This window comes from Budorcas taxicolor, chromosome 13 (genome assembly GCF_023091745.1).
Source record: "Budorcas taxicolor isolate Tak-1 chromosome 13, Takin1.1, whole genome shotgun sequence".
Classification (NCBI taxonomy): Eukaryota; Metazoa; Chordata; class Mammalia; order Artiodactyla; family Bovidae; genus Budorcas; species Budorcas taxicolor.
Genome location: NC_068922.1, coordinates 73,540,257 through 73,564,569, shown reverse-complemented (window position 1 = coordinate 73,564,569; position 24,313 = coordinate 73,540,257). Strand labels below are relative to the sequence as shown.

Below are 24,313 nucleotides of genomic sequence, written 5' to 3'. Positions count from 1 at the left end.
CCGATGCGTGCACTGTATTAAAGACCCTGTACTCACACTGGAGGGGTTTCTAGAGAGCCCCTCGCCTTACCCATCCCTACCTCTAGACCCCAGGCCCCAAGCCACAGTAGCCCACACCCATTCATTCAGTCACGTTTGTTGACTGAGCACTGACAGCTTGTCCTGAGTGCAGACGCATTTAAGTGGAGAAAAGCCCCTGTGCCTCCAAGCAGCTCCTAGTCTACTAGAAGTTTAAGGGCAGTAACCACCAGGGAAATAAGGAATATGAAAGCTGTCCAGGGAGGGCACCCACAGCAGTTCAGTGTGTCAGGGAAGACTTCCTGGAGGAAGCAACATCTCACCTGGTTTTGTCAGTCAGAGTGAACCTGGCAATTGAGGGGGACATAGTGGTTAGCAGAGCAGGGTATTCTGTTTGACAGGCAATCGACCAAAAGATGGATGGGAGAACTGGGAGAGGGAGAATAACGTACACACTTGACAAACGTGTCAGAGGAAGAGAACGAAGGTGGGGGCAGGGCAGACACTTGCCAGACGACTCGTTTCACAGGAATCTGGGGTTACACAGCCAGGACGTGGGTAGGTGCAGGCTTCAATCCAAGGGCTTCAAAGCCTGTGGGTGGTCTGAGGACCACCCAGAACACAAACTCCTGACGAGCCAGATAAAAACTGAAAGGCTGGGCTCCACCCAAACTGACTGAATTCACGGGTCTGGATCCCAGGAACCTGCGTTATTTCACAAGAGCCCCAAATGGCTGCAATGCAGTGTCTGGTTGGAAAATGCTCACCCAAAGCTCTCCTGTGTCCAGTGTCTCTCCAGCGCGACCCCTGGTGACAGGGGGCTGGCTCTCAGGGCTCCTAAAAGGCACAGGATGGTTCACTTTCATGGCCGTCGAGATGTTAACATAAACACTCCCCGTCAAACCCAGGGAGTTCTGGGAACTAGTCAGAGAAGGATGCTGGGGGAGAAGGGAAGCAGGAGATGAGAAGGAATTTCTGGCAGCGGTGGGAGGAGGCAGGGGCCTTTGGTTGGTTGGTTGGTTGGTTGGTTGTTTTTTGGTGGGGGAGGGGATCGGACAGGAAATCCAGTTCCGGTACCTGCCAAACACTCCCTGGCCCCAGCTCTCCCCAGGCCTCAAGGACAGGAGACAAAGAATCAAGGAATTAGACACTTTTTATTCCACAACCAGTAATCTCCACCTACCACACAGTGGTACGAATATTTGAGCACATCCTATTATCCAGGCGGGCACCGTCCAACAGAACTGACTTTCTGCAGTGGTGGGAACATCTGTCCCCATGATGCCCAGTACAGCAGCCACTAAGCACCTCTGGTTACTGAGCACTGGAAATGCACTCAGTATGGATAAGGAAATGCATTTTCAATTTAAATTAAATTCAAAAGCCACATCTGACTCATGGCTACTGTCCTGAACATTGCAGCTCTAGGCCGTGGCCCAATCCAGGAGACAGTTTGGTTCAAAAGCCGCCTCAGGGGAGGGCAAGTAGCAGGCAGAGCCTTGCGGGGGTGTGGGGGGGAGGTGTCAGCCACCATGCCCCTCTCAAGAGAAACTGCAGCCCAACTGTGAGCAGGACTCGCCTCAGAGTGGGGGGACACCTCGGGCACGCCGGATGAGGTTGGCGAGCCGCTTGACCAGGCCGCCCTTCCTGGGCTCCTCGATCTGGAAGGTGCGGGTGAGGAGGTTGTAGAAGGAGCCGTAGCACACGGCCACCACAGTGCACGTGAGGCAGACGACGTTGTAGGGCATACTGAAGTCCGGCGTGGGCAGGCTCACCAGCAGCGGCTCCGTGTAGAGCCGCACAAAGTAGCTGGAGCTGTCAGAGACTGGGAAGCTGGGGGTCGGGAGCGGGCAGTGAGGCGGGTGGCTGCTTCCCCACATCTCACCCCACCCAGCCCCACCCCCTCTCTCTGGCCATATGGGCCAACGTCAGTGGGAAGCATTTTCAAAGTTTTCTTAGCCTCATAGCCTTTTAAAGCTCAATACAGATTATCTGATCAAAGGAGAGCTACATTGAGGGAGAGGAAAGGGACCCTGCCTTCACTGGGCTACCTCTTCCTGAGCCATCTGGTCTTGGCCTACAGGTCATCTCCTCCAAGCAGCCTTCCTGGATTACCTACCAGATTACTCCCCAGCAGTTCCTCTCTAGACTGTGCCCATGAGCAGGGAGGGGCAAGTCCATTTTGTCCAGTGCTGTCCATGTGGTGCTCTCTGAAGTACCCAGCATCTGATAAGCGCTCAGTTCCGTATTTGTAAGAGAACTGGTGAGTAAACGTCCTGCACTTCTCACCTTCTGATCTCCTAGCAGCTCTTTAGGATCATTTCATAGAGACCATACTAACAGTACAGGCCGCTGGGGTTTGAATTAGGACAGGGCCAATCTACTCGTTACTTTGCAAGCACAACCTCTAGCCCCAGGCCAGCCCGCAGGAGCCTGATCCTCTGTGCAGGTGCCACCCAGATGCCAGCGGCAGGGCTCACACTTACAGGCTGTTGAAGAGGGGGCTCTCTTCCCAGTCCCTGGGTTTGGCTGCCACCACACTGGGCACGAGGGCGCTGAGGACAGATGGGCTGCAGAGAAGCAGACAGGTACTCCATGAGCTGTGTTCCTCACACTTCTCCACCAGGGAGAGTGGTGGAGAGGGTGGGCCAGAAGGGTGGGGGCGGCAGGTGAGGGGAGCCCACCTGACATAGAAGCCATGGTTGGGGTCCGGGGTGTACTCGGTCCACTTAAGCAGTGCCCGCTCAAACTGGATGGAGACCTTGGTGATGGAGTTGGCCGGCAGCTGAATCAGCATCTCCAGGAGGTGGGGCTGCATCCGGTCCTGGGCAGGCTGGTAGTGGATGTAACCTGGGGACCGACAGGGCGCCCAGAGCTCTTTCCAGGGCTCAGCCCACCTGTACCGCTTGTCCCTACCCATCCAGGCCTTGGGGCTGGGACTGAGGAGCCGAGGAGGAGGAATCTGGATCACGAAGTCAGGCGGGCCCCCAGCGGGGAGGAGGAGGGCAGGGAAGGGAAAAGGTGTTTCCAGGGCAGCTGTTCCAGGATATGCTCAACCTAATCCATCTTCACATCATGGAAACTGGGCCACCAGACGTCCAGTGCCTCCCATGATGCAACAGGGAGTCCAGAGAACCACCTGGGAAGGTTTCTTGCCAAAAATATGAGACCTAAATCTAATCAAGTTTCTAAAACTAACCACTGATACTCAAGAATACACAGAGGATCGAGGAACATGTTAAACATGGGCCAACGAGAATGTAGAACATCCTAAACAACAAATGACCCAGTTTTGCCAACAAATCAATTTTTTAAAAACCACTGGGAACTGTTTTACAGATTAAAACAGATGTAAGAGGACCACAGCAATCAAGGCGGGAATAACAGGGGAAATGAGGGTTAAGGGAAGTGCATACGGGAACCCCGTACTTTCTGCTCAACTTTTCTGTAAACTTAAAACTGCTCTTTAAAGAGTGAGTCTATTAATATAAAAAGAGAGAGAGAAACTTAAGAGCATATCAAGCGAATATAATGTGAGCACCTTATTTTTACCCAATTCAAATCAATTATAAAGTTATTTTCAAGACCACTGGGGGAAATAGGAGTGATAACAATAGGTTATACATATTTTTAAGCACCTTACCTGTTAGAGATGTTTAAAGGTGAATTGATATGATATGTAGGATTTGTTTTAAGATACTCCAGTAAAAAAAGTAACCAAACCAAATAAATAAATAAATAAATGGAAAGATGAAACAAAAATGATGGGAAGCTGTGGAATAGAACAGAGAGCCTAGAAATGAACCCACACTTATATGGGTAATTAATCTATGTCAAAGGAGACAAGAATACACAATGAGGAAAAGAGAGCCCTTTCAATAAATGGTGTTGGGAAAACAAGACAGCTATATGCAAAAGAATCAAATTAGATTACTTTCTTATACCAAATACAAAAATAAACTCAAAACGGATTAAAGACTTAAATGTAAAACCTGAAATAATGAAACTTCCAGAAAAAAATATAGGCAGTATGCCTTTTGACCTAGCAATGTTTTGTTGGATATGTCTCCTCAAGCAAGAAAAACAACAGTAAAAATAAACAAATGGGGTTACATCAAACTAAAAAGCTTTTGCACAGTGAAAGAAACTACCAGAAAAATGAAAAGACAGACTGTTGAAAGGGAGAAAGTATTTGCAAATGATATCGATAAGGGGTTTATATGCAAAATATACAAAGTATTTATACAACTCAATGTCAAAAAATAAAGAATTGTTTAAAAAAATGGGCAGAGGACCTGAATAGACATTTTTCTAGAGAAGACATACAGATTGGCCAACAGGCAGATGAAAAAATAGTTCAACATCACTAATCATCACAAAAAGGCAAATCAAAACCACAATAAGGTATCACCTCACACCTCTCGGGATCATCAAAAAGACAACAAATAACAAGTGCTGGTGAGTATGCGGAGAAAAGGGAACCCTTGTGCAGTGTGTTGGGAATGTAAACTGGTGTAGCCACTATCAACACCTGTAGGGAGATTCCTCAAAATTTAAAAACAGAACTGCCATACAATCCAGCAATTCCACTCCTGGGGATTTATTCAAAGAAAACAAAAATATTAATTTGAAAAGATATAGGCACCCCAATGTTCACTGAAGCATTGTTTACAATAGCTAAGAAAACGACCTAAGTGCCCATCGATGGATGAATGGTAAAGAAGACGTGGAATATCACTCAGCTACAGAAAAGAAGGAAACTTTGACATCTGCAACAACGTGGATGAGCTAGAAAATATTAGGCTAAGTGAGATAAGTCAAAGACAAATACTGTATGATATCACTTCTACTGGGAATCTAAAAAAAAAAAAAGAATAAACATAACCAAACAGAAGTAGTCATAGACACAAAGAATAAACAGGTGACTGCCCGAGGAGAGAAGGGCGGAAGGAGGAGAGAAATAGATGAGGGAGGGCAAGAGGAACAAACTTTCAGTTGCAAAATAAATGAGTCACAGGTACGAAATGTACAGTGTGGGGAATACAGTCAATAACTATGGCTTATATTTGTATGGTGACAGATGGTAACGAGACGTATCATAATGATCATTTCGAAAAGTACAGAAACACTGAATCACTTTGCTATTACCAGGAACTAACATAGTGTTACAGGTCAATTATACTTCAAAAGTAAACAAACTCATAGAAAAAGAGATCACATTTGTTGTTACTAGAGGTAAGGGGTAGGGGGAAGGGGAATTGGATGAAGGCAGTCAAAGGGTACAATCTTCCAGTTCTAAGACAAGAATTGGAAATGTAATGTAGAACATGATAAACATGTTAATGTTGTACATTACACATGAAAGCTATTAAGAGGGTAAATCCTTAGAGTTCTCATCACAAGGGAAAAAATCCTTTACTACTTCTTTAATTTTGTATCTGTATGAGATGATGGATGTTCATTACACTTACTTCATGATAGATAAAAGTCGAATGAGCATGCTGAACACCTTGAACTTATCTTGTGCTATATGTCAATTATATCTCAATGAAACTAGAAAAAAAATCAACAACAAACAAAAAACGGGATATGAAGCTGGAGACTGCTGAGGCTGGGTAATGCGTACACGGGAGTTCATTACTCTGCTCCATTTGGGTATGTATTTCAAATCTGCCAGAGCTAAGATAAAATAAAACAAAACAGGAACTTCCCTGGTGGTCCAGTGGTTAGGAATCCACCTGGCAATACAGGGGACACAGGTTCAATCTCTGGCCTGGGAAGATCCCACATGCTACAGAACAACTAAGCCAGTGCGCCAGAACTACCTAGCCTGAGCGCTCGAGAGCCTGTGACCCACACCTGCTGAAGCCCACACGCTGCAACCACCGAGCCCTCGCGCCTAGAGCTTGTGCTCTGCGCCAGGGAGGCCACCACAGCACGAAGCCCGGGCGCCGCAAGATGAGCCCCCGCGCGCCACAACTAAAGAAAGCCTGTGCTCAGCAACGATGACTCAGAGCAGCCAAAAATAAAAATAAATAAAAAACAAAACAAAAAAACCACGAAATATACAGGTGGGAGGTTTGAAGTAGAGATTTTCAAGGGGGTACAGATAGTGCCAGAAAATATGGGAAACCACAAAGAGGTTTAGGAAAGATTGTAAGTCTAACTGTTGGAATTGTGCTGTAACGTCTTCCTAAGGAGTCTCCTGTGTTCCTTAGCCTCCCTCCACTCCAAAGGAAAACAAGTGCTTTTGTGCTATGCCTGGCATCTCATAGAAAGCACTCAGTAAATATTAACTCCTCCTCACAAAAATAATAGAAAAAACAAACAACTTTTAAAACTGCACCTCTTTACCCCACCCAAGGAAGCAAAAACCACCTACTCCAGCACCTTCTTTGTATCCAATACTCGTTTCCTTTCTCCACCTGAAAAGAGTCTAGGAATCATCCGAAACAAAACAGAGCTCCAGGAAAGAGAAGGAAGCAAGTGAGAAAGATTAGGAAACTCCTGCCTTGATCATGTCGTAGTCACCAGGCCTGTGTGGTTTAACTACTTTGACTTTATAAACACTTGCAGATCTGGCACTGGTGAGGTCACTGAAACTACTCCTGACGCCTGTGCAGACTGCGAGGTACTTCTGGCATTATCCTGAGAACTGAGGTGCTGGGGGACGTGGAGGGGGAGGGGTGGGGGAGGGGCTGGCTGGGGGCTGGCGCTCACTTGGTTTGTTCTCCTTGCCCTTGGACGTGATGGTGAGCGTGTGCACGTACAGCCGCAGGTACCAGGGCACGCTGTCCAGCAGCAGCACAGGGAAGGCCCGGTACGGGTGGGTGTTGTACAGCAGCGTGCTCAGCTCCCCGCTCTGCAGCCCGTAGCCGCTCACATACCGCTGGGCGTACAGGAAGGGCACCGGGGGGGCCTCTGCTCAGAGAAAAGCCAACAGTTAACCACTCCTTTAAAGAAAAACGAAAAGGGGGGGGTCACTCCCCAAATCCACTCCCTGGGCCAGGTTCAGAGTCTCAAAGCCAGAAGGGGACGGGGAGACGCTTTGCCAGAACTGGGAAACCTGTCTTCCCCAACTCACAGCAATGACAACAGAATTACTGTTGTTTACTGAGTACTAACAAGGCCTGAGCTTTCTGCTGGCTCCAACCCAAACCAAGTGCTCTCACAATATTTCACGCTTTTCCTTGATAACACTGAACATGATTGTAACTAATTGTTTGAGGCCTGCTTCAACTATTATATGTTAATGTTTCTCAAAATCAGGGTATTTGTGTCTTCAAAAAAAATTTTTGTTAATTAAATGAACAAATGCATGAATGACTTCCCTGTTTTCCGTTAATTATCTCATCTAACCTGTTAGGTATTACTGTCCCTGTTTTTAGCATGAGACAATGAAGTTAGGAACCTTCAAGGTCATAGAGCTTAGAAGAGGTGGTGTTAAAACCAGGATGTCTGACTCCAGTTATCTGGATCTAAACACAAGCCTGTTGTCTCCTGGTGAAGAGATGGGGCTGTGAGTCTTCCCCACAAGATGAAATCGCTGTAGCCCATGGTGGCCGTGGTGGCCCACCCGCCACCCACCATTCTCTGGGGGCCTCTTCCACTTCAGCTGGATGTTGAGGCTGCGCGAGTTGCTGACCACAGCTGCATCCAGGAGGTCGTAGACGGCATAGGTCTTCCGGGTGCCCAGGATGACGTCTTGGTATGTGGTAAGGGGGGGCGGGTACACCTCCAATGTCTCGTTGTCCTGGGAACACAAGGACAGGGCTGAGAAGCGAGCAGAGGGGCAGGCTGGCCTTGGAGGGAACGGGCTGACGTGTGTGGCTGGAGACCTCAGTACCTGGCCATAGCTGGTGATGTCCACATAGACTCGGCTCTCCGAAGCCAAGGGGCAGGGCTCAGTGAGAGTTCGGGAGAACATCCGGAAGAGGGACCAGTCTGGGGAGCAGAGGGCGGGGATGAGCTGGGGCAGGACTAGGCCTGCTCCACACAGATGGGGCGGGGCTGGCGATGGGTGGGTGGAGATGCCAGAGCAAGGGAGCTTACCCTTCTTCCCCTGTCCAGTGACGAAGGCATCAAATACAACAGAAAGGGTCTGCCTCAGCTCCCAGGAGACGCTGGTACAGCGTGCATTCTACAAGGGCCAGACAGCAGCAGTGACGACCTACCTCCCTGCCAACCTCACAGCCCCAGGGACCGCAACCTGGATGCAATCCTCCTCTATTCCGTATCTCCCCGCCATCAATTTGCTACCACTCCGTACTGAGCACTTGACCCTGTGCCAGCAACATCCTGCCCATTAGTGGGATGAACCGCTGCCAACAACTGGATGAACTGATACTACTATTATTCTCATTTAACGGATGAGAAAAGCAGGGAGATAAAGTGACCCACTCAAGGTCAAGTCAGGTAGAAAGTGGCTGAGCTAGCAGATGTACCCACACGGCTATGGCTCATAACCACCAGGCTCCACGACAAAGATTTCTGCTCGGTTTCCTTGGTGCGTGACCAAAGCCCTGGATCGTCATCATCACGTCTCCCACCGACCACTGGCTCAGCCCTCGACAGACACTGGGTGACATGCTTTACCTGCACCTTCTCTCCCAGCCCCGGGATGGCCCCCGTCTCCCATCCCCCAAGACTTACTCTGCAAACAGGGCGGATATGCACTGCCTGGGAGTGGTAGCTCGTGTGGAACAGGCGATCAGCCTTCAGCAGCACCGAGAGGCCTGCCTGGAGGAGGCAGTGTGAGAGGAAGGGTCAGTGCCCTGCACGGTGATGCGACTGGGCGTGGGGCCGAGGTTATCTGTCGGGCAGGGAGGGGGCATCAGCCCACGCCATCCACTCTCTGGGGCTCCCACCCGCATTCAGGCCCCTAGGGCCTCACCTTGGAGCTGCAGGGCAAGAGCTTCTTCCATGGGGTGAGGTTCTCGGTGCAGACGACCTCTCGCGGCAGCACCGCATAGCGCAGGAAGGAGTGGTCCGTGCCTGAGGGAGACAGGAGCCTGGCTGGGGAGGGCCTTGGGGCCCTGCTCCTCGGGACCTGCACATACTCTCCAGCACCACCGCTCTCACAGTCTAGGCTGGGGGAGGAGTGTGGAACAGCCTCGTCCCTTAGGGAGAAAGCAACGCAGAGACGTCTTCCTGGGGGCGGGGGTGGGGGGAGGGCCTGCCCACCCTGGGGATTGATGACCTGGCCCTGCAGACGGTGGAGGAAGCAGAAGGGAAAGGAGGCAAAGGCCGGGGTGAGAGGGCACAGGAAGAAGGACAGGGCCGTGGAGCAGTCTCACCATTGGCCAGCCCCAGGGGTTTGAAGGAGGCAGTGGGCGTGACTGTGTTGGTAGAGTCGATGAAGTTGAGAGAGGCGCAGAAGATCCCCGAGAGGACGTTACTGAGCTCCTTCCAGGACTCATCCACGCTGGATGGAGACACAAACCCGCTCACTGTCCCAGGGCTGCGTCTGTCCCCTCACTCAGAGCCTGCAGCTGGCTGCCAAGCCATGAGGCCAGCCAGCTGCTAGAGCAGCAACTGCCCCGCTGGGCCTGCGGCCCGGGTCTCCCCTATCAGCCCCTTCTTCCTCCCCCTCCTCTGAACATCCCTGCACCCCCGCCAGCCTCTGCTTAGGTGGCTCCTCTTCGCACCTCGCAGTGCCACCTCACTCCTTATGCTCCCCTTCCAGGGTGTTCCCTCCTCCAGGCAGCATTCCTGCCCTCCCCAACCACAGCTTCCTGTCGCCCTGCTGCCATTCTGACCGTCCCTGCCTCTCACCAGGGGCCTTCTGGGAAATGGTTGGGTGTCAACAGTACCTTGTCCTAAGCATCTTTTCTCCTCGACTAGGCTGAGAGCAACCTGAAGACAGGGAGCAAGGCTGGATCACCCACGTACACCCCATGCTATACAAAGTTCCCCACACCCCAGGGGCCGAGATCAGCTCACTGATCCACCCTGAGTTGTGCTCCGCTGGGCAAAATAACCTACTTCCCTGTGAATACCCTGCTGAGTCCTGGTTCTACCCTCAGGATGGGAAGTCTTACATCTACAAAGGCTCATGGAACAAGGGAAAATAAGCATCCTAGGACTGCAGACAAACATCAAACTAAATTAGGTGTTTTTTTCCTTTAGAAAAACAGCCAAACAGATTTGCTCTTTATAAAATAATAGAATAAAAGTAGATTTCTGAACATCACCTCCACACTACAGGCAATTATGAGGGGAGACAGTGACAGCAGAGCAGCTGGGATAAAAGGCAAGGAAGCCAGAGTTCAGGCAAGAGAGGAAGCCCTGGCCAGTGCAGGGGCTTGCTCTTCATTTGATACCACTGTAGAGCTAGCCTGGGGTTTTCCAACAGTCCTGGGTTCAGAGCTTTCCAACTGCTCCAATCCTTATGCCTCAAATAAAGACTGCAAACTCAAAGCCTGAAAACGCTACCCAAACCATAGCCATGTTCCATTTGCTGTGCACAACATAGGCATTTCTTAAATTTTTAAATCACTTGCTGATACTTAAGCTTACCAATTTTCACATTAAAATCCAGATTTCTGGGGAAAATGAGAGTATTTGACAACAGTAGGTCTCTGTTCCCACATGACAACAATCCATCCGGGCTGAGTGGCAGCTGTCCTCCCAAGCTCTCCAGCCTGCCACAGCCCCCACCACTCCCAGGTAAGGCCCTAAATTTTTTTTAAGGTTTTTTTTTTTTTTTTTTAATATGGACCACTTTTAAAGTCTTTATTGAATTTGTTACAGCATTGCTTCTGTTTTATGTTTTGGTTTTTTTGACCATGAGACATGTGGGTTCTTAGCTCCCCAGCTAGGGATGGAACCCATACCCCTTGCATTGGAAGACGAAGTCTTACCCACTGGACCACCAGGGAAGTCCCCCTAAATTTTTTTTAATTATACATACGTGCTGATTTCCCATAGTAAGATTAAGAGAATTTGGGCTTCCCAGGTGGGGCAATGGTAAAGAATCCACCTGCCAATGCAGGAGATGCAACAGATGCAGGTTCCATCCCTGAGTCAGGAAGATCTTCTGGAGCAGGAAACAACAACCCATTCCAGTATTCTTGCCTGGAAAATTCCAGGCAGAGGAGCCTGGCAGGCTACAGTCCATGGGGTTACAAAGAGTCTGATACAACTGAGTGACTGAGCACACTAACAGGACCTAACCCGTCCCTCCCCTAAAAACTAGTAATTTCTCGAATACAGAGATATGATGTCTTGCAGGCCAATTCTAGCCCACATATATTTTATTTGGCCCTTGTGGCATTTTATTATTATGTGAATGAATGTCTTTAAAAGGTTGTCCCATTTGCCACAGCTTTCTAGTGCCTTACATCCAAGTAGGCTTCAGATAACTGTTATCTATCTCCGCAGATACATGAGACCACAGGTCTGGATGTATCAGGGGAAGGAAACACATTAAGCAAAGTCAAGAATGCCACTAGGCCATAATACTTCTTACTTCCAGTGCAGCTTTACCCCCATGGAACTGCTTCCCCCAAAGGGCAGTGGCAGGATGACAGCACTTGCCATGCCACGTTCCTGCCATGGCCTGCCACAGGCCTCAAGGTGGGCACTCACTCAGTGACGGTCTCTTGGAACCAAGCCCACAGCTCTGCCCCCGATGGGGCCTGCAAGAAGGGCGTCCCCCAGTATCGAGTCCTCCAGAAGCCTTGGGTTAAGGACAGGTGCAGTTCCCGGAGAGAATACTTGGAGATCAACTGCCCTAAGGCTTTGGGGAAGAGCCTATAGTGAGACACTGGAGAAGAGACAGCAGGTGAGTGATGATCCTGGAGGGAGGGCTCTCAGCCACCCCAAAGAAACAATAAATACACCCCAGCTCTGGGGTCAGAGGAATCTAAATTCCTGACCAGTCAGTCACTGACTAAGCAATGTGATCTTGAACCGGTGCCTTTATCTCTATATATCTCCACTTTCCTTCCTGTAACTGTTCACTCAACTCAGCACCATGCCAGCACCCAGGATAAACAGTAATCGTCAACAGCATCCTTATCAGTGCTGTCCACGGAAGGTGCTAACTAAAGGTTTAGAGTGGTAGCATGAAGCTGCGGAGAGACCACCGCACTAGAAGTCAGCCCTCCCGGGGCCCGTTTCTTCACTGGTACAATGTGATTCCTCAAAAACTGCCCCACCTTCCGCCAAGGACCCACGCCCCGGGACCAGAACCTCACCGTGGGGTCAGTGCCTGCCCCCAAGGCTGGCCTCCACCCCACTCCCAGCAGGTGCCACAGGGTTCTCCCGTCAGTCTCCTCTCCTCACCTCCTTCCCGCTGCAGCTCCGAATCCCAGCGCGTGCGGAACTGGAATGTGGCGGCTACGTCCCCTGAAGGCAGCGGGGTGATGACTAGCTCCTCCCGCAGGCTGTCGCGTGGGGGCTCCGCCTGGCCCCAGCCGCCCGGTCCCAGAAGCAGCAGCAACAGCAAGAAAATCCTTACGGCCGCCGCCATGCCCGCAGCGGCTTCCACCTCCGAGTGGCCCCACCCCTGAGACAGGCCGGCCTCCAATAGGAAGAGCGGAAGAGAAGTGACTTCCGGTGCTGTCCCGGAAGTTGGGGTGCGGCTATCAGAAGGACAGCCTGGATAGACCCTTCAGGACGGTGTGTGTGTAAAGGGGAGCTGTCAGGGCACAACCGATTGGGATCTGGATTGTGGACCCCTTTCCCTACGATAAAGTGCTTAGCCACCACTGCCATTGTGCCTCGGTGATAGTGGAAGAAGCAGACTGGAAACGGTTATTTCTTCTGCGAGGTCCCACAGCCGGGCCCCTGCCTCCAATAGCTTCTTGTCTCTGCTCGGTCCTAAGCCTAGCCCGCTCGTATGGTGCAAAACTTCCCCGCAAAACCCTCAAATAACCTTCCCGTTTATTATGAAAAATTTCAAACATACAACAAAGATGAAAGGATGAATACCTGTCACAATGAACACCTGTTTCCCCATCACCTAGATTCCACCGTTATCATTTTACTATAATTGTCTTATCACATTATCAGTCTAACTCCCATAATTCATCGTATGTTTTAATGCATTTCGGAGATTTCAGACATAAGGACACTTCTCTTTAAATAGTTTAGCATGCACATCATTAAAGTGAAGTGAACTGAAGTCACTCAGTCGTGTCCGACCCTCAGCAACCCTGTGAACTGCAGTCTTCCAGGCTCCTCCGTCCATGGGATTTTCCAGGCAAGAGTACTGGAGTGAGAGTTCAATACCTGTTAACATTTTTCTTTTGGGGTAAAATTTACAAACACGAATATTCAACTCCGAAGTGCACATCCAGTGAATCCAACAAATGGATACACTGGTGTAACTCCTATCAAGATATGTTCCTAAAACCCCTGAAAGTTGGCTAATGCCCCTTGCTAGTCGACCCCTGTGCCCCCTGCCTTCCAGGTGCAACCACTGTTGAGATTTTTCTCCACAAAATGGATTAATCTGTTCTAGAGCTCCATATAAATGAAATCATCATATACTATGTACAGTTTTTTGTAAAAGACTTCTTTCATGGGAATAATATTTTGTTGACTCATTCATGTTCTTGCATGTATCAGCAGTTTGTTTCTTTCATTGCTGTATAGCATTCATACATTGTCTGAATATACCATAGTTTATCTGTTCTGTCCATGTACACCTGAGCTCTTTCGAGTTTTTAGTTCTTATGAGCTAGGCTGCTATACAAGTTATTTCGTAGGAATATGCTTAACATTTCTTTTGGATAAATATTTACAAATGGTGAAAGAGAACATATGTTTAATTTTATAAGAAACTGCTAGATCTTTCTCCAGAAGGTATTATTTCATACTTGTATCAGCAACGTATGAGAATTCCTACTGCTCCACATCCCAGTGAACATTTAACTTGGGGGTCTTTTTAGTTTTTATCCCATAGGTGTGTATGTAGTGGTATCTCACTGTGGTTTTAATTTGCATTTCCTTAGTACCTAGTGATGTTGAACATCTTTTCATGTATTTGTTGGTCATTTGTATATTTTCTTTTGCAAAGGATCTGTTAAAATCTTTTTCTACCTCTCCCCTTCTGTGCTGGCTTGAGTTGGAGGAGCTCCAAACAATTCTTGCTTTGGTTTTTCCACCTGCCTAATCAGGTGCACATTCATGATGGGCTTTGTAGTCTCTTGGTAAAACTCACAACCATTTTGGCTCTGAAGAGCCAAATTTGGTGTCTGCCAGGTCTAGATATACCCTTGAGCAACCAGAGAGGAAGAGTTAAAAAGATGTCTTTATCTCAGTATACCCTCATTCTACCTACATCCAGTGCTCCTGCCCCACTAGACATGGAACAGAAGGCTTTGAGCTTAGATGTGAGACAGATGTGGGTTCAAATCCCCACCCCAGCCTTTAGTCCATATGAGCATGAGCCATCTGAGTGCCACTTTTCCTGCTCTGTGAATGGATGAACCTACTTTCAGGGTTATTGTAAGGACCAGAACTTAGGTGCATGTAGAATCTGGAATGGAGTAAGTGCTTAGTAACTTCTGCAAACCTTTACTCAAAAATACTCTATGAGGTACATACCTGTGCGTGCATGCTAAGTCGCTTCAGTCATGTCTGACTCTTTGCAACCCTATGAACAGCCTATGGCCAGGCTCCTCTGTCCATGGGATTCTCCAGGCAAAAACACTGGAGTGGGTTGCCATGCCCTCCTCCAGGGGATCTTCCTGACCCAGGGATTGAACCTGCACCTCCTGCAGTTCCTGCATTGTAGGCAGATTCTCTACCGCTGAGCCACCAGGGAAGCCCACTCTATGAAGAAGGTACTATTATCTCCATCTTGAAGATGAGTAAACTGAGGTACATAAACCGAGATAACTGCCTACGATCACAAGGAGTCAGAACTCGAGTCCACACTACCAACTTCAAAGAAAATGTTAAGGTAGTTCCAATTATGATGATGTTTACTTTGTACTTCTATGCTTTGTTTTCTTTTGAAATTGCCTGTCCCCATCACTCAAGATCCAGCCACCCCCAGAGAAGACTTTACCTTCTCCCTCTCTGGTGCTACAGCCCATTTTATATTTCTCTTATCTGTGACATTGTCCCTTCCTGGAAGAACTCTTGGCCACATTAGTATTTCTGTTGCCTAAGCAAGGAAGCTAGCACAGAGTGGGGGCTCAGTAATGTCCAGATGAACAAACAAACTTGACATTATAACATCATTCCACGTTGTCGCCATATTGCTGTGCTGTTCACAGTTATCAAGTCTTGTGCACTCCTGGGGACAGCTGCAGTGTGCACCGCCCAGGGAATCTTCCACTGAGATGTGGCCCCTCCACAGCACAGGATTCTATAGGAGGAGGCTGTCTTCTTCCCTCTGCTTCAGGGTCTATGACAAGCCTGTGCCACAGACAGAAGATGCCACACTGTGGTTTAGAGGCTGAAAGCTGGGCTGCTTGCCTCCGAGTTGGCACCAAGTCATCACCCCCATCTCCAAAGGCCCTCTGTGGCCTCAAAAAAACAGTCGGCCGGAGATGCTGGCTCTGAGGGCCAGCCAATGCCCTGTGGTTTGGCAGAAGAAGAGATCATTGTCCAAACAGGAAGTGGTCCTGGGGTCTCAACTGACCCTAGATTTTCCCAGGCAGGGCTGGGGCTCATAGCAGCCGAACTGAAGGCTCCCCGTAGGCTCACAAACAATTCCACCTCTCCAGAGTGCTGTAGATCTCTCTCCCCAGCCAAGCTCTCTTCCCCCATTAGTACTGTATGCCCAGAGTTGTTGACATGTTGACAGCAAACAGGCCAGGCTAGCTTCCCACCATTCACTCTGGATGGGGAGTGGGGGGATCCCAAGAACTGAGAAACCCTGCAGAGCTGAGCTGCAGATATCATGTGATACAGCCCAGGAAAAGGCTCAGCCGCTGAAGTCAGGAGGTTGAGAAGACCGTGTCTTCTGTGCACAGTGAAGTCATTGGTGAAACAGAAAAGCCACAAAATTTAACATGAGGCTGGGCCCTGGCCCAGCTTAGTGGATGATCTCAACTTGGACACAGACTTTTAGACAAAAGACGCACAGAACTCCCACCAGTTTTTCAGCAGTGCTAGGAAAAGCACTTAAGAACTGTCACTTACAACAGCCCCCTGCAGGGATGGAAGCAAAATGGAGCTATTGGGAAGCCTGCAGCCCTGTCACTCAGCCTGAACTGCACAGAGAGCTTTGAGATTTAGGCTGAAGGTCACTGATCCCATGGATGGTCTGATGTACGAAGGGAGGTGGGATGATTTATTTTTCCTAATATGAAAAATGACGTAATGTTCCTTAAGGCTAGGTCCTATAACCCTCCTTTCATTCCAACTTTCCCTGGGCAAGCTCACTGGCACCCATGGCATGCTCATCACCTATACACTGATAATTCATGTATTGATCTTCCAATCTAACCGTTTCTTCTAAATCCCACACTCATGGGTCCAAATGCTTACTCAAAATGTCCTCCTGGTCTCCAAAGCACCTCAAACTCAACACGTCCAAAACCCAATTTATGACCGACTTCCCAAATCTGGCCCTCTCCTAAATTCTCCATGTGGATGAAGAACCCTCCGAATCATCCTGCTGCACAAGGAAGAAGCAACAGTGACACCCTTCAGCCAGTCTTCTCTCACACCCACCTATCTATAAATATTTTGAATTTTGCCTCCCCAACATCTCTTCATTCCTTCCACTTTTCTACATCCCCCACCTCCACCCCATCCCATTTTTATCTGGATGGTTGCAACCATCTCCTGGTTTCCAGACATCCACTCTGGTCCCCTCCAATCAGTACATCTCTACAAGGAGTCCTTCCAGCCATTCTTCCCCTAAGCTACTCCTACTCCGCCTTCAGATCTCAGCTCAGAACCACTTCCTCCAGGCAAACACCTCGTGACCTTTCTTAATAGGATATTAACTCCTTCCTCAAGTCCTAGTTGCAGTTTTACATTTGGGCCCCAGGAGAGCCTGAACTCCCTAAGAGCAAGACTGGGTCTTGTATGTGTGTGTGTGTGTGCTACTACCACACCCCCAAGACCAAACTCTGTGTCTTACACATGTTAAACGCTGACATTTAATACTTACTGAATGAATGTCATTTGTTTATACTCAGCCTCAACCCAGTTAAACTAATCACCACCACTGTCTTTTGGGCCACTGTTATCTCTTGCATGGATTATTGTGTTATGTCTGTCTGTCTGGAGCACGCCCTCTTCCAGTATGTTTTCTACACTGCAGCCAGAATTATCTTTTTAACAAGAAATGTCAATCACTTGTAATCCTTCATTACTCCCAGTAAAATTCAAATTTGTAATGTGTAAACTACTAGTTATCTACCCAATGACTTTGGTCCTCTTGTTTCTTAGTAACACAACCCTGATTTTATCAAGACAGCAGGGGGCCCTACTAAAGGGGGCTTCTGAGAGGTTTGACAGGAAGTACAGAAATCAGACACATTGGTAATTAAAACTTAAAAGGTTACTATCTTCCCAAAGGCCAGGAAAGATAATAAGATGTCCGTTTCCTTTCTTCTAGATAATGCTGTGTCCCTATAAAATGCCTGTAAATGAAATATTACTCATGTTACCAAGTTCTGCCAATGAGATGAAAATGGACGCTACTGGTTAGAACTTCCAAAAAAGGTTCTCAAAGTGGGAACAGACAGCGACCCATGCCTCTTTTGCCCATCCCTAATCTCTTCTCCTGCTCTCCACCAGTTTCAAGGACCAAAGACTCAACAGCCATTCTAGACATGAGGTATTAATGAGAATTCCAGCCATGTGCCTTCGATGGCTGAGTAAAAACAGCCAAAAAGGACCTTGGTGTCCAATAACTGTAGAACTTTGGACTTCTTTTATGTGAGGAAACAAAATTTATATCTTAAGTCACTGATATTTTACTAGCAATTAAACTGAAGCTTGATACAGGCTTTCAAGTATTTCCTCATCTGATCTTTGTCGATCTTAATCCTCCCTAATCTCCTGCTCAAATTCAACAATTCAGCTATGCTGAATGGTTTTCAGTTCCTCAAGACTATTTCTCTCCATTTAAAGTTCTTCCAAGCTCCTCTTTCTGCCTGGAGTACAGTGCCCCCCGCACCACACACACCCCCACCAGCTAACTCCTTCTCATCCTTTGGATCCCAGCCTGAAAACCAGCTCTCCAGTGACCACATGAGCTAGATTAAGATGTCCCTCTTTTCTGGTAACAGAAGAGCTCCTCATCATGCTACTCATTACGCTCAGAACTGTGGTATTTTCTTGATTTTCTCCTGCCCAAAGGCAGGAAGCCTGTCGTGTTCAAAACTGTATTCCTAATGTCCAGCTAATTCCAAACAACTCCTTCTAGAATAAACAGAGCAAGTGAATGATGGGAATATGGGCTTCCCTGGCAGCTCAGTCGGTAAAGAATCTGCCTGCCAATGCAGGGTACCTGGTTCAATCCCTGGGTCGGGAAGGTCCACTGGAGAAGGGAATGGCAACCCACTCCTGTATTCTGGCCTGGAAAGTCCCATGGACAGGGGAGCCTGGTGGGCTACAGTCCATGGGATCTCAAAGAGTCAGACAAGACTTAGCGACTACACCACCACCAGAGAGCTAAAGAAATATATTGGGTTTGGTATCTGTCCGATGTGAAAGATGAATGGGAATGGTTGGTATGTTGTTATCTGTTTATTATTCACGCCGTGCCCTGTTCCAAAAAGGACGGAAGGAAGCAGGATGGCTGCAGGACCATCTCCCTGGGAGGGTTAAGGAGTTCACGGCTGCCTAGAGACACTGGTTTAGGAGACTCGGGAAGTCTGGAGGAGGGAAGAGCGCTAAGAAAAGCAGTGGCGTCTCGTCCTAGCTCGTCTTCCATCTCCTCACTCGTGGGCCCTACTTCAGCAGTAAGCCAAAACCACGGTATTTTCTTCATTTTTTCTCCCTCCTGAAGGCAGGGCGCCCATCTTGTTCAAAACTATATTCCAAATGCCCAGCTAATTCCAAATATTCTAACAGACAGCGGAAGGATGCAGCAGGGGAAGGTTAGCAGTAAAGCAGGAGCGGGTTAATTCCCAGGAAGGCACACCAGCCCACCCTCCTTTCCTCCCCCTGGTGCCTACTGCACTAAAGAGTCTGGTCTTCTCCGAAGGGCTCTGGCCGGGCCTGGGGTCTCCAGTGGAGACGAGGCAGCTCACACAGTCTGTGGGTGGGGGCCCACTGCTAGCTGCAGGCTCCGGGGACTGCCACGCCGTCGTGGCCTCCATCCTCCTCTTCGTCAGACTGTGCCAGGGGCGTGTCTGTTCCGCCGTCACTGGCATCAGCGCTGTGCGGGTTGGTGGAGGAGTCGGAGGACGAGGAGGAAGTACGAGACGTCGTCCTATCTGGCGTGGGCACTGGCAGGCTCGGCTCCTCAGGACGGTCGTCCACCCCTGCCCAGAGAGAAGAGCCGGTCATGGCCACAAACAGGGGTTCAGAGGACTCTCGGAGACGAGGATGTGGCTGGGACACACTGATGCCCAGGAACTTGGCCAGTCACCCCGCCAGTCTCCTGGCTCCCAGTTTCCCTCACTTCACTAAGCTCTAAAGTCCAATCAATCAATTTGCAAGTTCAAGTTCTAGCTACGTCACTTCACTTCCTTGCTACTGAGAAGCTTTGGGCAAGTCACTTCCCCTCTAAAGGACTCTGCTCCTCCTCTGTAAAAAGGGGGCGCTGACATTCCAGAGGGGTTCTCAAGATGAAATCTGAGAATGTTTATAAAATGTCTGGCACATAATAGGCCATCAATAATAGCAGCACTTTTAAGTAAGATAGTATCCATTAATATCTTATAGGTTAAGCATGTGGGCTTTGGAGTCAAGACAGCTACGGTTTGAATCCAGCTTTTCCGCTTTCTGGCTCTGTGACTACTATATATATATATATATATAGCATGACATGCGAGATCTTAGTTCCCCAACCAGGGTTCAAACCCATTTCCCCTGCAGTGGAACACACAGAATCTTAACCACTGGATCACCAGGGAAGTCTCTCTAATGTCTTTCTTTATAAGATGGGAATAACCCCTCCTGCCCTAATAGGACATAGTAAAGATTGAGATAATACATGTAATATTATTTAGCATAGTATTAGAAACCTAATAAAGTGCTAAATAAATATTAAGATGACTAAAACTGCTTCAGTTGTCTAATCTAAAAATCATATTTTTACATTATTATGTTAACTAATTACACTGATTTCACAAATGAAAAATTGATGAAGACTAAGGCGGTTGGGCCTTCTGAGAAATTTGGATTAGGACTCTGTAACCCAGCTTCCCCCAAGGTCAACTTCCCTAAAATCAGGACAAGCAAGTGCTTCGTGGGTGGAAAAGCCCACGCCCAGCCCCTCCGTGCAGACTTCCCCAGTCCAGCTTTGACATCCAGCTCTGACCGACCAGTGCCCACAGGCCCAAAGCAGAGGGGCATACCAGACGTCTGGGGGGTTGGTGGAGGGTCTTCGCAAGGCAAGAACACGTCCGCTCCATCTTGATCCCCCAGGTCGATAAGCTCCACTTGCTCAAGTGTATCCACATTCACCTCCATGGATGAGATACTACCTATGGGGGCTGCATATCAAGAAGGGGGCAAGTCGGGAGGAGCCAGGCCAGCACTGATCAGATGGTCGGAGACATCTGTCAGGTCAGGAGATAGATGTTTAAAGGGCCAAGAAAACCAGCAGGGAGGGACCAAGGTCCAGGACTATGGGACTTCCTCCCTGCCCTACCCCAGTCCCTCTTCGAGGACTCAGAACTCACGTCGGTGTGACTCAAGATGCAGGTGGGACAGGGGGAAGACAAACTCCGTCTCAGGCTGTAAAATGTCCTCGAAGAATTTCTGCCGCTCCCGAAGCCGGAGCTGCTGGCGCTCCAAGGCTGCCCGAGGATTTGGGTCCATGTCAGCTCCTGGAATAGCAAGGAGAGCTGTGAATCAGAGAGGGGACTCGGTTGGGGGCCTGGGCTTGGGGAGCCCCCCTGCAGCCCGGATCCCAGCAGTGGGGCCTTTGGCTGCAGCCTGGACACTCCTGGACTTGACTCCCTCTTTCCCTTCCCTGAAACAAAGTCCACTACCACAAAGTTCAAGTCTCACGCAGAGGCAGGGCTGACCCTAGCTCCACAAAGGGGATGTTAGTTCCAGGCACAGCAAGAGAGGCTCCTCTGTATTCAGCGAACACAGCCAATGGCCACGTCTCAGGATCATGCCCTTCGGAGAGGGGTTGGAGGGGCTGGCTCAGCTCAAATGGGGGAGGCGTTTTTTCCACTTAATGGACCCAGCCTCTCCTCCAAAGGCAGGGGAAGAGGACAGAATAGAGATCTCAGAGATGAAGCTCCCTTCCTCCAGTGCTGCACCTCCGGTCCCCCCACCATCCCTTAAAACCCAGACAAAAGCTAAAGCACCCCCCTCCTACTCTCTCTCTATACACACACACACTATCACCGGCATCCCCTCCAAACCCTGCTCTTAAGTCACAGACTTGACTTCTAGACTTGGCTCTGTCCCTAAGGAAGACATCTTTCTAGCCTCAGTCTCCGCATCTGAAAATGGCATCGTCCTCCTACCTGCCTCTAAACACAAGGCACAGCTCCTGAGGGTGTTCTGTAAAAACGGAAGGCTGCGGTCCCCAAGCTATTTAGAGGACATCATCTCTTCTCTGCCTCCCACAGCTCTTTATTTGAGCTCCTCTCCTCTGACACATCTCACTGGCCGATCTCCCCACTAGTCAGCGAGTAGCAACTGGAGGGGTGCGATTCAGCCCAGGCCCTCTGGCCCCCCGTGCTGAGAGCTTTCCAGAACCCCCTTCAGTCCGATTTGCTCCACATCCCTTCCTGAGCCCATCACCGGAGGCAAGGCAGTATCTAGCTGGAGGACCAGATCGTCATCCTCCGCAGATTGCCTTCCCCGCCTCATCTGGACTCTGTATATCCGAGACCCTGGCCAGTCCACCGGGGGCTGAGGGTGGGCCACGAGCGATCCAAACCCCCAGAGGGGCCAGGCAGGGCCAAGCAAGTGTGCGGAGACCATGTGGCCAGAGCTGGCAGCGGAGGAGGGCGACGCTGACGCTGATTCCTGGGAAAGGCTTAGTGCTGCCGCCCAGGTCACAACGCTAAAAATACCCAGGGCCCCTGGGGCTGTCTGCTCCGGCGGGGGTGTGGGGGGCGGGGAAGGGCGAGCAAGACGGTTGGGGAGCTGAAGGGGACCACGGGCTCCGGGACGCCCCCTCTGTTTCCCCCTCGCCCCCTCAATCTCCGGAGACTGGCGGGGGCTGCCCGCCCGGGGCGCAGCGGAGCTAAGCGCAGGAGAAGGGAAGGGGGTTGTTTACGTAACTGAAGGTGCAGGGAAGAGGGGTGGAGGGAGCTGAAAAGGTTTGGCGGGGGCGGGGGGTGGGGGGTCGGAGGCGGCCAGGGGCCCGGCCCGTGGTGCAGAGAGCTCCCTCTCGGTCCCGCCCCACCCGCAGTGGAGTCAGTGCGAGCGAAAGAATTCCCTAAAAGGGGACACGCCGCGACCCTGGAGCAAGCGGGGAAGACGGAGCAGCCCCGGGGGCTGCACTCGCGCTCGCCTCGCCCCCCACCCGGCCCCCCGGCCTCTCGCGGCACCTGAGCCCGCCCCGGGGAGCCCCTACCTGCGGCGCCCGGCGCCCCCGCTGACTCAGGCTGTCCGCTCCGGCGCGGCGGCGGCGGCGGCGGCGGCGGCGGGGGCGTGGGAGCGGGCCGCGCCGGCCGGGGTGGGGCTGCGCCGCCGGGTCTCCCCCGGGACGGACGGGCCCCGGGAGCCGGGAACGAGGAAGCTGCGGCGGGCGGAAGTGGGGGAAGGGCGGCGGCGGGCACACGCGCTCCGCGCCGGGCGCCGGGCGGCCGCCGGGAACCCCCGCTGGCGCGGGCGCTCGTAGTTCCAGGGCGGGCAAAAAGTTCCCGGCACGCGTCCCGCCGCCCCACCCCCCGCCGGGCCCCCTGGATGCTCCGCCCGGCTTCGCGCGATCCCGGACACTTGCTGCGCCCCGCCGGCCCGCGGGGACACGGGCCCCTACACCCCCTGCTCTCCGACTCCCCCAGGAGTCCCCGACGCAACCTCCGCGCGCCGGCACCCTCGGCCGCGCTCCGCACTTTGAGGCGCGCACCCCTCGAGAAGGCGCTCGCGTGGGGAACCGCGGCCGCGCTTCAAGGCAGGTGCACAGCGGCGGGGGCTCCCTGCCCCTGGGACTCACCCCTGCAGCCCACGGTTCCTGGCTCCGGGACGATCAGAGCCGCCGCCCAGCTTTCCAGAGCACTGGGCGGGGTGGGCGCCGGGACAGGGCGGGTCGGGGGTGGAGGGGTGGGCCGCTGCGCCGCGCCCCCAGACGCCGGCGGGGAGCCGAGTCCTCCAGAGTGCTGAGAGGGGCGCTGCGCGTCCCGGCCGGCGCGGGTGGAGGAGTGAGGCGGAAACCGTGGGCCCAGAGGGGAAAGGCCTGCCCCTCTCGCGGTGCCTCCTGGCTCAGACCAGGGCCAGAAGCTCCTCCTGGACCGAAGCTCTGTGTTCATTCTCATTCTCCTCCTCCCTTCCACCCGGCGCCCGCATGTAGATCCAGAAACCTCCCGCTTCGGGGCCGGGGGGCGTCGGTCAGAGATGCTTCTGCTGTGGGGTTCCTCGATCCTTCATTCAACAAATATCCGCGAGCAAACCAGAAGCTAGGAGTCATCCCTGCCTTCTCCCTGTCCTTCGCTGCCCACATTAAAATACATCTCCACTAACTGTCGATTCTCTCTCCCAAATAATCTTTGCAATCCACCGTTCGTCTCCGTTTCCACCACCGACCCTCGCTCGGCTCCATTCTCTCTGGTTTTCTGGTACTCTGGCCCTGCTATGCTCCGTCCCCGACAGCAGTCAGTCATCACTGTAGAGTCCGGAGCGCTAACCAATGACCCACATGGTCATTTCAACACGTAGGTCTGAGAGGGGTGGAATGGGGAGGGAGGTGGGAGGGGGGAGTCAAGCGGGAGGGGACATATGTATACCTATGGCTGATTCATGTTAAAGTGTTTGACGGAAACCAACACAATATTGTAAAGCAATTATCCTTCAATTTAAAATAAAAAAATGTTTAAGAAACACACAGATCTGCTGTGCGACCCTTTGTTAGAATGAAATCCCGGTGCTGATATCTAAGCTTAAATCCCTCCTTTGTTAGAACGAAATGCAAGTGCTGGTATCTGAGCTGAGTCTTAAATGAGTTCAACAGGCAGAGAAGAGGGGGAAGGGCATATAGGAGGCAGGAGCGGGCGGTGGGGGTGGCGGGGGTTGTGAA

General features: G+C 50.9%; 2 protein-coding genes across 4 annotated transcripts; both read right to left on the bottom strand.

The window, feature by feature from the left end:
• Positions 1 to 1,159: 1,159 nt before the first annotated feature.
• PIGT (phosphatidylinositol glycan anchor biosynthesis class T) lies at positions 1,160 to 12,516 on the bottom strand. Its single transcript, XM_052650548.1, has 12 exons — positions 12,307 to 12,516; positions 11,608 to 11,785; positions 9,315 to 9,442; positions 8,912 to 9,012; positions 8,671 to 8,757; positions 8,071 to 8,158; positions 7,865 to 7,962; positions 7,606 to 7,771; positions 6,739 to 6,939; positions 2,703 to 2,868; positions 2,505 to 2,588; positions 1,160 to 1,851 (listed from the first exon to the last, which is right to left on the bottom strand). Exons 1-12 carry the CDS (start codon positions 12,491 to 12,493, stop codon positions 1,599 to 1,601), a joined length of 1,737 nt encoding a protein of 578 aa, XP_052506508.1. The 5' UTR covers positions 12,494 to 12,516; the 3' UTR covers positions 1,160 to 1,598.
• A 6,156-nt stretch (positions 12,517 to 18,672) lies between these two features.
• Positions 18,673 to 23,844, bottom strand: DBNDD2 (dysbindin domain containing 2). Of its 3 annotated transcripts, none has more exons than XM_052650511.1 (4): positions 23,237 to 23,844; positions 20,793 to 20,939; positions 20,466 to 20,603; positions 18,673 to 19,427 (listed from the first exon to the last, which is right to left on the bottom strand). In XM_052650511.1, exons 1-4 carry the CDS (start codon positions 23,553 to 23,555, stop codon positions 19,219 to 19,221), a joined length of 813 nt encoding a protein of 270 aa, XP_052506471.1. In that variant the 5' UTR covers positions 23,556 to 23,844; the 3' UTR covers positions 18,673 to 19,218. The 3 variants fall into 3 exon arrangements, with proteins under 3 accessions (XP_052506471.1, XP_052506473.1, XP_052506472.1); XM_052650513.1 differs by lacking the exon at positions 23,237 to 23,844 and adding an exon at positions 22,655 to 22,750; XM_052650512.1 differs by lacking the exon at positions 23,237 to 23,844 and adding an exon at positions 21,594 to 21,939.
• Between the last annotated feature and the right edge of the window lie 469 nt (positions 23,845 to 24,313).

What these genes read in the sequence shown, in the direction of transcription:
- PIGT (XM_052650548.1), bottom strand. Translation starts at nt 12,493, where the DNA reads ATGGCGGCGGCCGTAAGGATTTTCTTGCTGTTGCTGCTGCTTCTGGGA. An exon ending in ATATCCGCCCTGTTTGCAGA is followed by an intron (nt 8,159 to 8,670) that starts GTAAGTCTTGGG and finishes TGGCCCTTGTAG; the next exon opens with AATGCACGCTGTACCAGCGT. An exon ending in GGGCAAGGAGAACAAACCAA is followed by an intron (nt 2,869 to 6,738) that starts GTGAGCGCCAGC and finishes GTCGGTCCCCAG; the next exon opens with GTTACATCCACTACCAGCCT.
- DBNDD2 (XM_052650511.1), bottom strand. Translation starts at nt 23,555, where the DNA reads ATGAGAATGAACACAGAGCTTCGGTCCAGGAGGAGCTTCTGGCCCTGG. An exon ending in GCATCTTGAGTCACACCGAC is followed by an intron (nt 20,604 to 20,792) that starts GTGAGTTCTGAG and finishes CTTGATATGCAG; the next exon opens with CCCCCATAGGTAGTATCTCA. An exon ending in ACCAACCCCCCAGACGTCTG is followed by an intron (nt 19,428 to 20,465) that starts GTATGCCCCTCT and finishes CTCTCTGGGCAG; the next exon opens with GGGTGGACGACCGTCCTGAG.